At 44.8% G+C, this 13,271-nt stretch overlaps 1 protein-coding gene across 1 annotated transcript; it reads right to left on the bottom strand.

The window, feature by feature from the left end:
• Nucleotides 1-5,143: 5,143 nt before the first annotated feature.
• LOC100582928 lies at nucleotides 5,144-7,217 on the bottom strand (the record flags this gene model as incomplete). The annotated part of the gene is given in 5 exon segments (XM_030826781.1): nucleotides 5,144-5,260; nucleotides 5,262-5,581; nucleotides 5,584-5,606; nucleotides 6,780-7,094; nucleotides 7,096-7,217. Coding segments are annotated over 5 exon segments (897 nt in total), but the record flags the coding sequence as incomplete, so codon positions are not given.
• Between the last annotated feature and the right edge of the window lie 6,054 nt (nucleotides 7,218-13,271).

Here is a 13,271-nt window from a genome sequence, read left to right as displayed (position 1 = left end):
GGTGTGGTGGTGCACGCCTGTAATCCCAGCTACTCGGGAGGCTGAGGCAGGAGAATAGCTTGAACCCCAGGAGGTGGAGGCTGCAGTGAGCCGAGATCATAGATCATACCACTGTACTCCAGCCTAGGCAACAAGAGCAAAACTCCGTCTGAAAAAAAAAAAAAAAAAAGGCAGACAGCCCAGCCCTGTACCTTCAGAGAGGAACACATTCATCCCCCCCCACTACCACCAAGTGCTGGTGAAAATGGAGGGCCCTGGGATGAAAAGTCCATGGCTGAAATCCCCCGCAGTGTGCTGCCTTCTGGGTGCTCGGAGCTCTCCAAGCCTTATCTCCTCCAAACGCCACAGCACACTCAGAGCAGCGCCACTTTACAGACGGCATCCGAGAGCTTTAGAAAAGTTAACTCACCCCTTGTCAAAAGGCTCTTCATTGTGGAGCCTGGCTTTGCACCGGGACAGTCTGACTGCAGAGCTGCCCCTCTAAACCCTGGAGGAGGAACATTAAGCAGAGAGGACTTGGGTGTGCAGCCACCATTCCAGGGGTGCAGAGAGAATGTGGAATACTCATCTCTAATCACGAGAAGCTTAACTACCTGGTGGAATGACCAGCCAGGCACACACGAAACAGTTAAGCCCTAATGTAAGGTGGCAGGTAACAAAATGTGAACATGAACGATAAAATGGGTCCGACCAGACACCTCAAGCCCAGGATCAACTTCTGCTATGATGCCAGTCCTCAGCAAGAGCTCTGTGATGGGCCGCCTTCTGGCTCCCAACCTTCCCCACCTGCATCCATGCCTTCTGCCATGGAACTCTGCATCCCTCCTTTCTAAAATGGTTGAGCCAATTTCCTTTACTCTTGGGTCTGAAATCAGTGATAGAATGTGTTTTGGCTCATACAGCAGTTCACAGAAACATGGCCTGTGGATCCCCGAGGGTCCCCAACCATTCTCTGGGGATCCATGATGTAAAAATTATTTTTGCAATAACACCTAGATGTTATGTACCTTTTTCACTGTGTTGGTATTCTGAAATGTGTCAACATTTGGAAGATCTGCATGACTCAGTGAATTAATATGAATTCACTCAGGGAATTAACGTGACCTTTATTATTTTAAGGTATGTTTCTTCTATATCCAGTTTATTGAAGGTTATTTTATCATAAAGGTATGCTGAATTTTATCAAATGCTTTTTTAGCAGCTACTAAAATTATTTTGTCAAATGCTTTTTCTGCAATGTGAACAGAACATTAACAGAATCAAGAACATTAATAGAACTGAGAACAGAAATCACGTGATCATTTCAATACTTATTGATTTGCATATGTAGAATCAACCTTGCACCCTGGGGTGAAACGCACTTGATCATGGTGAATGATCTTTTTGATGTGCTGTTGAATTCAGTTGGCTAGTATTTTGTTGAGGATTTATGCATCTATGTTCATTAGTGATCTTGGCCTGTAGTTTTCTTTTTTGTTGTTGTATCCTTGTCTAGTTTGGGTATCATGGTAATGCTAGCCTTGTAGAATGAGTTTGAAAGATGAAAAGATTCTGCGCAAGGCCAGGCATGGTGGCTCATGCCTGTAATCCAAGAGCTTTAGGAGGCCAAGGTAGGAGGATCACTTGAGGCCATGAGTTCAAGACCAGCCAGGGCAACATAGTGAGACTGTCTCTCCAAAAAAAAAAAAAGTTTCTACACAGTAAACAAAACAACCAACAAAGTGAAGATACAACTACAGAATAGGAGAAAATATTTGCAAATTCTTTATCTGACAAGGGATTAATAAGCAAAATATATAAGGAGCTCAAATAGCAAAAAAAAAAAAAAATCTGATTTTAAAATGGCCAAAAGATCTGAACAGACATTTCTTGACAGAAGACATACACATGGTCAACAGGTATATGAAAAAAATGTTCAACATTACTAATCATCAGAGAAACGTAAGTCAAAACCAGAGTGAAGTATCACTTCACCTCAGTCAGAATGTTTTTTTCTCAAAAAGACAGACAATAACAGATACTGGTGAGAATGTGGAGAAAGGGGAAACCCTTGTTCACGATTGGCAGGAATGTGAATTATCACAGCCACGGCAGAGAACACTATGGAGGTTCCTCAAAAAACTAAACGTAGAACCGCCATATGATCCAGCAATCCCTCTGTTGGGTATATATCTAAATCTGCACTCCCGTGCTTATTGCAGCACTATTCACAAGAGTCAAAATACGGGATCAACATAAGTGTCCATCTGTGGATGAATGGATAAAGTAAATGAGGTATAAATACACAATGGAATATTATTCAGCCATAAAAAAGAATGAAATCCTGTCATTTGCAGCAACATGATGTTAAGTGAAATAAGCCAAGCACAGAAAGACAAATATCACATGTTCCCACTCATACGCGGGGGCTAAAAAAGAGAACCTCATGAAGATAGAGACTGGGTTGGTGGTTACCAGAGGCTGGGAAGGGTAGGGGAGGTGGGTGGGGAAAAACAAAGGCTGATTAAGGGTATAAACCTACACGTAGAAGAAATCAGACGTGGTGTTTGATAGATCAGTAGGGTGATTATAGTTAACATTAATCGGTTGTTTTGAAATAGCTAGAAGAGAATAATGCAATTGTTTTTAGCATAAAGAAAAGATAAATATTTAAGGTAATGGATCTCCCCATTAACCCAATTTGATTATGTGAGTGTATCAAATTATCACATGTACCCTGAAAATATGTACATCTAATAGGTGTCAATAAAAAGTAAATAATTTTTTAAAAGGACAATAGATGTCTGAGTTGTTTCCACCACATGGCTATTGTATACTGTTTTTATTAATGTGGGTATAAAAATCACTATTTGAGATCCTACTTTTATTTCCTTTGGGTATATAACCAGAAGTGGCACTGCTAGATCCTATGACAGTTCTATCTTTAATTTTTTGAGGATCAACCATACTGGTTTATGTAGTGGCCACACCATTTTACATTCTCACCAACTTTACATTAAGTTTTCAATTTCTCTACACCTTTGTCGACACTTTGTTTTTTTTATTGTAGCCATCCTAATGGATGTCAGGTGATGTTTCATTGTGGTTTTGATTTTCATTTATCTAATGTTAGTGATATTGAGCATCTTTTCATGTGCTTATTTGGCCATTTGTATATCCTCTTTGAAGAAATGTCTATTCAAGGCCTTTGCCCACTTTTAAATTGAGTTACTTATTTTGTTGTTGTAGCTGAGATTTAAATGTTCTTTACATATTCTGGATATTAACCCCTCACCAGATACATAATTTGCAAATATTTTCTCTCATTCTGCAGGTTGCCTTTTTACTGTGTTGACTATGTACTTTGATACGCAGAAGTTTTTAAGTATGATGTAGTCCCATTTCTCTATTTTTGCTTTTGTCACCTGTGCTTTTGATGCCATATCCAAAAAATCATGCCAAATCAATGCATGAAGTTTTCCCCTATATTTCCTTCTAGAAAATTTGTACTTTTTGGTATTACAGCTAGTTCTTTAATCCAGTTTTAGCAGATTTTTGTATATAGTGTAAGGTTAGGGTCCAACTTCATTCTTTTGCATATAAATATCTAATTTTTCCAACATCATTTGTTGAAGAGGCTGTCCTTTCCCCATTAAGTGGTCTTGGCACCCTCACCAAAGATCATTTGACCATATATGTGAGGATTTATTTCCAAGATTTATATTCTATTCCATTTTTCTATGTCTTTGTGACAATACCATGCTGTTTTAATTACTGTAGCTTTTTAATTACTGTAGTTTTGAAATCAGAAAGTGTGAGACCTCCAACATTGCTCTTTTACAAGATCGTTTTACCTACTCAGGGTTCCTTGAGATTCCATGTGAATTTTAGAATGGATTTTCCTATGTTTGAAAAAAAAAGGGGTTTTGACAGGGATTGCATAGAATCTGTAGTACTGACATCTTAACAATATTGTCTTTCGATCCATGAACATGGGATGTCTTTTCATCATTGGACTGTGTCTTCTTTAACAGCTTTTGTCAACATTTTCTAGTCTTCAGTGCAGTTTTAACATTTTGTTTACAAGTCCCTTACCTCCTTGGTTAAGTTTATTCCCCAAAAGATTATTTTTTAAAAAAACGACTGCACCTAAGCAGGAGGGAGCTCTTCTTCCATTTTATCCTTTCCTTAGTCAATGGTAAAGTCTAAATAACTGCTACATGGTATTTAATTTTTCCTTTTGAAGAAACCATACTTGCAGGTCAAAATAGCCTTAATAATTGTGTATTGTCAGCTTACTTCTAAGCAGCTCACTTAGATCCCAGCCCAAGACCAGGACCACCCGGGACCCAGAAGGCACATTCTCCAACTACAATTTTCACTGCAAAGATTAGCTGTGTGTAACTGGCAACCATTGGAAAACTGAAGATGAAGGACTGTATTTTTTTTTAAGTTTTCCAGCATGGATAATGCAGTTAGACTGAGCCCTGAGATTGCTAATTACAACAATCTGAATAAATACAAATAACTCTAACCCATTATGCCACCGGTCTTTGGAGCAAAACAGGAGCAATTATATTTCAAGTAAGTCAGTTCAAAGGCATGACTAACTCTTTACAAGGAACCAAATTGTCCATGGGTGTTGAGTGGCTATGAAACATCACGCCCTTCATCTCTGCCAAGGGGCAGGTTCAGGTGCACGCAGCTGGGTTTGGCAGCCAGCCTTCCCTTGGGAGAACAAGTGCTATAGTCCCAGGTCAGACTCCAGGCTGAGCTCAGAACATCAAAGGAAGTCAGTGGTGGAGAGTGACTCATCCTGAGAGCAGCAACATCATCTTGACATCCAAGTACTGTGCATTTTGGTTGAAGCTTCCCCTCAACCCTAACGCCATCATAGCCAGGCAGAGGCCTTGAGGAAAGCTCCCTGGTCCAGCAGGTTCACTTTTCACACAGCTATACCTCATCCCTGAACCTCGCCTGCACAGCCCAGCCAGCCCACTGCTTCTGTGCTCCCAAAGGGATGGGGACAAAACATGACAGAGGCCATGGGGACTGAGCAGGCAAAGGAGTCCTTTACAATTTCTCTTCAGCGAACCAGTGACATCCCACAGGACAACAAAGACTTATCATGCGAGTGGCTCATGAGCAGATGCAGAATGCCAACTCAGATGTGTCCTTGCATGAGCGCTGGGTGAGATGAGAAGGCAGGTAAGGCCTCAGCCTTCTGAGCACGAGTGGCCAGCCCTGCCAGGCAGTTGACCCAGGCAGTGGCAGCAAGAGACCAGAGGTCCCTGTCCCAACCCCTCCCCCAGGGTTGCCCCAGCCCTGGGAAGCCACCACTGGGAAGATGCTAGCACCCTCATGTTGGTGCCCCTCCTCCCGTGGTCATGAAGAAACAACAAGCGGACTCTGACCTCCTGAAGACACACTGGAAAGCAAAAGCAAGAGGAATCAGCGAGGCGGGCCTGAGTCCAGCCCGCAGCACAGGGCTCGCCCAGGTGCTCCCTGCTGAGCCTGAGTCCAGCCAACAGCAGCTTGGAAATCAACTGACAAGTTGCTGATCTGAGAGTTATCCATGGTCCCAGGTAACCTAGAAACTGCGTAGCTCAGACGAGACACCCACAGACCTATATTGAGAGAAAAGGAGAGTCAGAAGGTATTTAACATTTTTTAACAATTGTGATGTTAATTGTGATGCTCATCAGTGCAGGTCCCACGAGGTGGCTGCCTGGAGGGTGGATCTGATGAGGGATCCCACAGCCTGTCCTGCCTACAGCCCTCCCCATCAGCCTCAGGGTCCCCGCCCCAACAAGGGTCACTCCTCCTGACCAAAGGAAAGGACAAGATGCTGACCGCAGGGTCCCTGATGAAACCATGTCTTTCCTGGAAAGGGAAAGAAGAGCTGCCACACCCCTGACTCCACTTACATATGAGCAGGGACATGCCACTTCCTCGGGTTCAAATCCTCACTCAGCCACTTACTGGCTGTGTTGGGGGATTAAAGAGCTCGTTCATATAAACCACTTCTATGAGAGTCTGGCAGGCACATGGCCGGCCTTAGGCCTTTGTCTGTGGTTATGATTGTTATCTTCGTTAGTCGTCACTTAGACAGAGACAGGCAGAGCTGCCGTGACATGGTGTGGAAGACAGCAGAATCAGCAAACACTGTGTTAGAATAGTCGAGGTCAACGGCAAAGCTGGGGTGTGCGTGAAATGGGAAGGGGCCACAGCCAAGGGGGACTCAAAGAGGAGGAAAGCAGGGAGAGCCTGGGAAAAGTTGCCATCCAGCGAGGAGGCCATGGGAACCCACGGCGGAGGGCCCTGGATGGCCCAAGTGCCTGCTGTGCCTCCTGGATCCCCGGCTCCTCCTCTAATAAGCTGTGCTGCCCTGAGGGGGTCAGACAACTCCTCGGAGCTGGGTTCCCTAGAAGGCCCAGCCATCACCCTTCCATCTAAACGGAAGCCTGCAAATCACCAAGGCCTCCTTGGTCTCAAACCTTGGAGCCAGCAGGACATACAATTGTCTGTGAGCACAGAGCAAGACCACAGCTGGGCCAAATGGTGGCCGCCTCAAAATGTGATGTGAGAGAGACTGGCAGGGCCCTCCTTCCCCAAATCATCCACAACATCTGTAAAAACTCCACCACTACGGCTTCATCCCTATGGGTTCATCCTACCGCTGTCAGGAGTCAGCAGTCCCTGCCACATGCAGGTTTGTATGTTGCCTAAACTCTCCAAATTCATCTGAAGCGAGCTCATCACAGCCGCTCTAAGCCCCTGTCCTCCACCCTGTCTCTTACCTGGCAGGACACACATGGTCCACATGTCTGCAAGCCTGGACCTCAGCCTCACTGCTCCTGCTCCTCTGCGGCACCCCATCCCCCCGGCTCTGCCGCTGCACCTGCTCCGTGTTTCTGGAACCTCCCCTTTCTCCCAGCCTACACCCAAGTCTGGACACCACCGGCCCGGTGGCCTCAGAGCCGGGTCCCACAGCAGGCTCTGGAGGATGCCCTCTGCTCATCCGCCCTCTGCAAAGGCCCCCAAGCAGCCTCTCTGTGAGGCCGCACCCCACAAGGCTGGCATTTGTCTTGGCCCTAAATGGCCGAATATTGTGTTTCACGTGGTTCAACACATAAACAGTGGAGACGACTGCAGACGTCCTGTTTTGAATCCTCAGTAACTCCATTTGCAAAGCTGCTTAGCTACCTAGCTCCAGCCTGTCCTTCCACACTACCCAGCAGCACCAAACACGCAGCTTCCAGAACTCTCCCTGCATTTCGCCTTGGCTGTGACTTGGCTGTGACTTGGATGTGTAGCCCTTCTGCCTGGCCTTATCCACATGTTCTCCTCTCTCTTCCCACTCGTCCTTAAGACCCAGCCTAGCTGTCACCTCCTCCAGAAAGCCTTCCTTGACCAACCCTCGTCCACAGTAAGTAGTACCCGTGCTCCTAAAGCTTCCCTGGGATTAATACTGCACTGACCACATTGGTTTCAGTGATCTGTTTTTCCTTCCACTTCCTGCTCTAGTGTAGAACTCACAGGGCAGGGACAAGGTTTTCACATCCCCAGCACTGGGAACAGCAGCCCTTGGTTAACATGTACTGAATGAATCACAGGAAGCGTTGGCTGGAGCTCATTCACACTAGCATGTAAATGACTAATATACATCTTTTCCTGAAAACAACTCTTGATGGAGGAGAGGAAGGGAAAACCCCAGAGCCCCAGGCAAGGGAAGCCGGGGAAGCAGCCCCACCTGGAGAAGGGCAGGTCCAGGGAGTTGGGAAGCCCAGCTTCAACCCTGGTTATGAAGGTGGGCTCCGTTCGGCATGCCTCCTAAATGGCTTGGGTGGAGGGAATTGGGGCTCCTATTTGAACAACTGAGAGGCCCTTAAGGCAGTTGCTAAATGGAAAACTTCTCAAAGGGACTGGGAAGCGTGGGCAGCTCGGGAAGTCGGAGCATCTAAGCAGGAAGCAGCTGAGCAGGTGAACTCCAACTGCCTCCGCTCCGAGCCGCTGGCTTCCCTGCAAACCGCAGTCCTGCCCCCACGCCCACGCACACTGCGGATTGGCACTTCACACAGACTAATTAACAAATAGCAGGGCGATTAAATCACGCACCCCGTGGTATTTTCCTAACTCCTCTCAGTGGCGGCAGAGCATGAAAGTGAAATCAGGAGCTCTCCCCAGAGGCCCCGCTGCCTACCGCAGGCCACTCTTCAGGAGCAGCAGCCACCGAAGAGGCACAGCCCTCATGCACTCCAGAGACCGTGGGCAGCTGCCTCCATGGCCGTGTCCTGCCCTGTCTCCCCTCCCAGCCTTGGGCTGGCTCTGGCCCCCAGGAGTGGACACCAGGTCCCGGTCACTGTGGCTTTCCTTGCTTTCTGTCCCTGGGTCTCACCCCTTGTGCCGAGCTGCTGGCTGCCCCCCTCAGCTCCCACCCACCTCCTCTCAGGGCACAGCTGCTCCAAAGCCGCCCCTCTCCTTCCTCCCCTTGCTCCAGGCATGCACGCTGGGTCCCGCCTGCACACTCACCCTCTTGGTTATCTTCTCTCCTGCTGGTCAAGCACCCCTTTCTCCTGGGGTTCATCTCCTCTGGGCTCTGTCCTCTTCTCTTTACACGGCAAACAGAGGACCCAGCTGCCCCTCGTTCAAATGCCAGGAGAGGGCTCCCAGCCAGCATTCCAGACAGAACACTCCAGGTTCTCCGTGACACACGGACAGATCCTTGCAGAGAAATGAGACGTTCTAGAGCCTGGACAATTCCATAAATGGCCATAAGGACTTTGCTTTAAGGACTTTGCTCTCGGAAGCTGGATTTTCCCTCTGTGAGTTAGAATTCCATGACAACATGGCACCCAAAACACAGATGCTGCTTACCTCTGTTCATACAGTCAAGTCATTAAAATTCATTAACGCCACCGACTATCATTCTACTGAAAATCACTTATAACAAATCAGACTTACAACAGATTTTGATGTTGAATAGTATTCAATTTGATCAAATCAGTCAAGACATTGAAAGCTCCCATAAAGGGAAGAAGGAGGGCGATGTAGAAATATAAAGGGGTAAAATGGTGGCACAATGGCCAGAGTGCAGAGTGCACAGAAACCGGAATTCATCTTCCTCAAGGCCAGCTCAGGGCAGGATTCTAACACACACACACACACATGCTCAGGCATGTACACACATGTACACACGCATACACACGTGTGCACATGCATGTACATAAGCACACAGTGGCTTCACATTGCTGCTTGATGACTCCTTTCTGACATGAAAACGCTACTTTGCACTTTTCGCCCTCTCCCCAACTATGAATTCCTGCATACTTATCCCCAGAAATTAGAATTCACATGGCAGATAGAATTTCTGCCAATTAGTTCACTTATTTAACAAGGTAGGCTCTTTCTCTACTGGAAATGGTCATCTGTAGGTTATCATAACATTTCATGTGGGCCTCCTCCAGGGAACGGGAAGGAACAAGGACAGTCAGCAACTGTCTGGAGAGCATTGCCTTGCTGGTTTAAATGCTCCAGGAAGTGTTTGCAGTGGGACCAATGGCAGGTAGAGGCACAGATGGAGTGTGCTGGGGGCAGGAAGGGCTCCCTGGGAAGGTAAAAAGGAATGGGAAGAAAGAGAGGGACCATCCCAGTGAGGAGCAGTGTGATCTTGATACCTTCAATGCCTGTGAGCCAAGCATTTAGGATTTATTTCTACCCCAATTATCCTAAGAGAGGCAATGGCCCCATTCATTGCCGTGGAGAAATGGGCTCTAGCTCCTAGATGACAATGGCGGCCAGCCTCTGTGGATGGACAGGAGAGCTGCCAGGGCGAGCCAGGGCCATCCTAGTGGCGGTCGCGAGCCTCACCCCAACCCGCCCCAAACCCACCCCGGAGGCAGGTGCTGCCAACGCCATGTAAAGCACCTGCTGAGGTCTGGGAGAGGCCACGCCCATAATCACAGCAGGGCGTTTGTTGTGCTTTTGAGAGTCAGCCCATTACTCCTGCTGAGACGCCAGCATCTATGTGTGCCAAGAATGCTGTGACTAAGGGCTATTAACTGGGTGGCCCTAGTTGGACTGGAGAAATTGCCTATCAAAAAGTTCCCCATCTTGTTCCTTTCCAAAAGGTAAGTGTAGTGTAGACGTACGTCATCATTTGTATTGGAAGACACGCTGGCCGCTTCACTGAGTCAGGCTTTCACTGAAACATTAATAGCTACTCACCTCCGGAAACAGAAACTATACTGCATTACACTATTGCATATTACACTCTGTGGTACTGTGCCGTGCTACACTGTGTAATATTATACTGGACTACACTGTATTATGCTATACGATACTGCACTATGTTATACTATACCACACAATACTGCATTATACCGCGCGTACTACACTCTCCTATGCCGCGCTACACTATGCTATACAGCACTGTACTCTACGATGCCACGCTATACTACACTACACCACGCCATACTATGTTATACTCTACCACGCTGTATTATGCTACAGTACACTACACTATGCCATATTATACCGTACCATGCGACATTACACTACACTACAATATGCTACACTATGCTATATTATACCACACTATGTTATACTACACTATACTATGCTATGCTATACTACACCACGCTACACTATACTGTATCATACTATACTACCCACACTATACTATGCTATAAAACAATACACTATGCTACGCTACACTATGCTATATTATGCTATACTGTGCTATATTATGCAACACTATTCTACCCTATATACACTGTACTATATGCTATACTGCCCTATATACACTATATTATACAGTGCTATTTTATACTACACTGTACTATATTATGCTACACTATGCTGTGTTATATTGTATTATACTATACCACACTATGTTATGCTCCATTATACTATACAATGCTATATTTTGCCATACCGTACTATGTTACGCTACACTACACTATGCTATGTTATGCTATATTATACTATACCACCCTATATTATAATACACTCACTACAGTATGCTACACAATGCTATATTATACTCTACTGCACTATATTACACTACACTATACCACACTATGCTACATTATACTGTACCATAATATATTACACGACACTGCACCACACTATGCTACACTATGCTACATTATGCTACATTATACTGTACCATAATATATTACACTACACCACACTATGCTATGCTATGCTACATTATACTGTACCATAATATATTACACTATACCACACTATGCTATGCTAAGCTACATTATACTGTATTGTAGTATATTATATTACACTACACCACACTATGCTATGCTATGCTACATTATACTGTATTGTAGTATATTATACTACACTACACCACACTATGCTACACTATGCTACATTATGCTACATTATACTGTACCATAATATATTACACTACACCACACTATGCTACACTATGCTACATTATACTGTACCATGCTGTTTTTACACTACACCACACTATCCTACACTATGCTATATTATACTATATAAGCCTATATGCTACACAATACACTACGCTACACTATACTATACTTTCTTATAGTGTACTATACTATGCTACACAATGCTAAACTGTACACTATACTGTACTATATTATGCTATACTATGCTACGCTATACTATATTACATTATACCACACTATACTATGCTACATGATACTGCACTATGCTATGCTATACTATACCACATTATATTATACTACGCTATACTATGCTGTGCTACACTATGCTATATTATACTATCTTATACCATACTGTAGTATATTATTCTGCACTATACTGCACTATGCTATGCTACACTATATTATACTGTGCCTCACTATATTATGCTACACTATATACTACACTATGCTATATTATACCATACCACACTATATTACGCTACAAGAAACTACATTATGCTACACTATACCATACAATGCTATCTTATACTATACTGTACTGTATTATGCTACACTATGCTACACTATGCTACGCTATGCTACCTTATACTATACCACAGTATATTACATTAAACAATACTATACTATGCTACACTATACTATACAATGTTATCTCATACTATACTGTACTGTATTATGCTACACTATGCTACACTATGCTACGCTATGCTACCTTATACTATACCACAGTATATTACATTAAACAATACTACACTATGCTACACTATACCATACAATGCTATCTTATACTATACTGTACTGTGTTATGCTACACTATGCTACGCTATGCTACCTTATACTATACCACAGTATATTACATTAAACAATACTACACTATGCTACACTACACTATACAATGCTGTCTTATACTATACTGTACTGTGTTATGCTACACTATGCTATGCTATGCTACCTTATACTATACCACAGTATATTACATTAAACAATACTACACTATGCTACACTACACTATACAATGCTGTCTTATACTATACTGTACTATGCTACACTATGCTATGCTATGCTACCTTATACTATACCACAGTATATTACATTAAACAATACTACACTATGCTACACTACACTATACAATGTTATCTTATACTATACTGTACTATGGTACACTATGCTATGCTATGCTAGATTCGACTATCCCACACTGTAGTATGCTTCACCACACTACACTACACCACACTACATGACACTCCACTCCACTCTACGATGCTGTACTCCACTGCACTGCATTACTCTGTGCTGCTCTGCTCTGTAGTGACCGCACTGCTCCACATCACGTCGCACTATATGCTTCTTTCATAGCGCGTCTCCAGTGCAGAAGAAGGAACAAGGTCTGGAGTCAGGAATGGACACGCGCATGATTTAAGGCAGGCCTCACCTCCCTCTGTACCTGCCTTTTATCTATCAAACAGGGACCCTAACACGTCCCTTGTCTATGGGCCAGAGCTGTTATAGTGACCAGATGTAGTCTGAGAAGCCACTTCGAGAAGCGTGAGGCTCCGTCCGCAGAGCCCTGTGATCCTTTAAACTGTGTACATTGGAATTCACTGAACATCATCTATCTATTGGGTGACTGTCTCACTGACCCCCTCTCTCTTCTTTCCTCTTTTTCTTCAATACTGTTTGACCAAATCTGGAAAGGTTTGAACCCCACTTTTTTAAATCCCAGGTGGCCACAGCAGCTGCCCCGGCCCTGCGCCTGCCTGGACCTGTCGTGGAGCTGGCTGCACTGCTCTCGCATGTTGCCGCTGAAGCCTCCGGCCTGCACAAGCACACAGGGTGTGACAGCTTCCTGAGGCTGCC

This window comes from Nomascus leucogenys, chromosome 13 (genome assembly GCF_006542625.1).
Source record: "Nomascus leucogenys isolate Asia chromosome 13, Asia_NLE_v1, whole genome shotgun sequence".
NCBI lineage: Eukaryota > Metazoa > Chordata > Mammalia > Primates > Hylobatidae > Nomascus > Nomascus leucogenys.
Note: the sequence above shows the minus strand (reverse complement) of the source record. Positions and strands in the feature narration are given on the sequence as shown.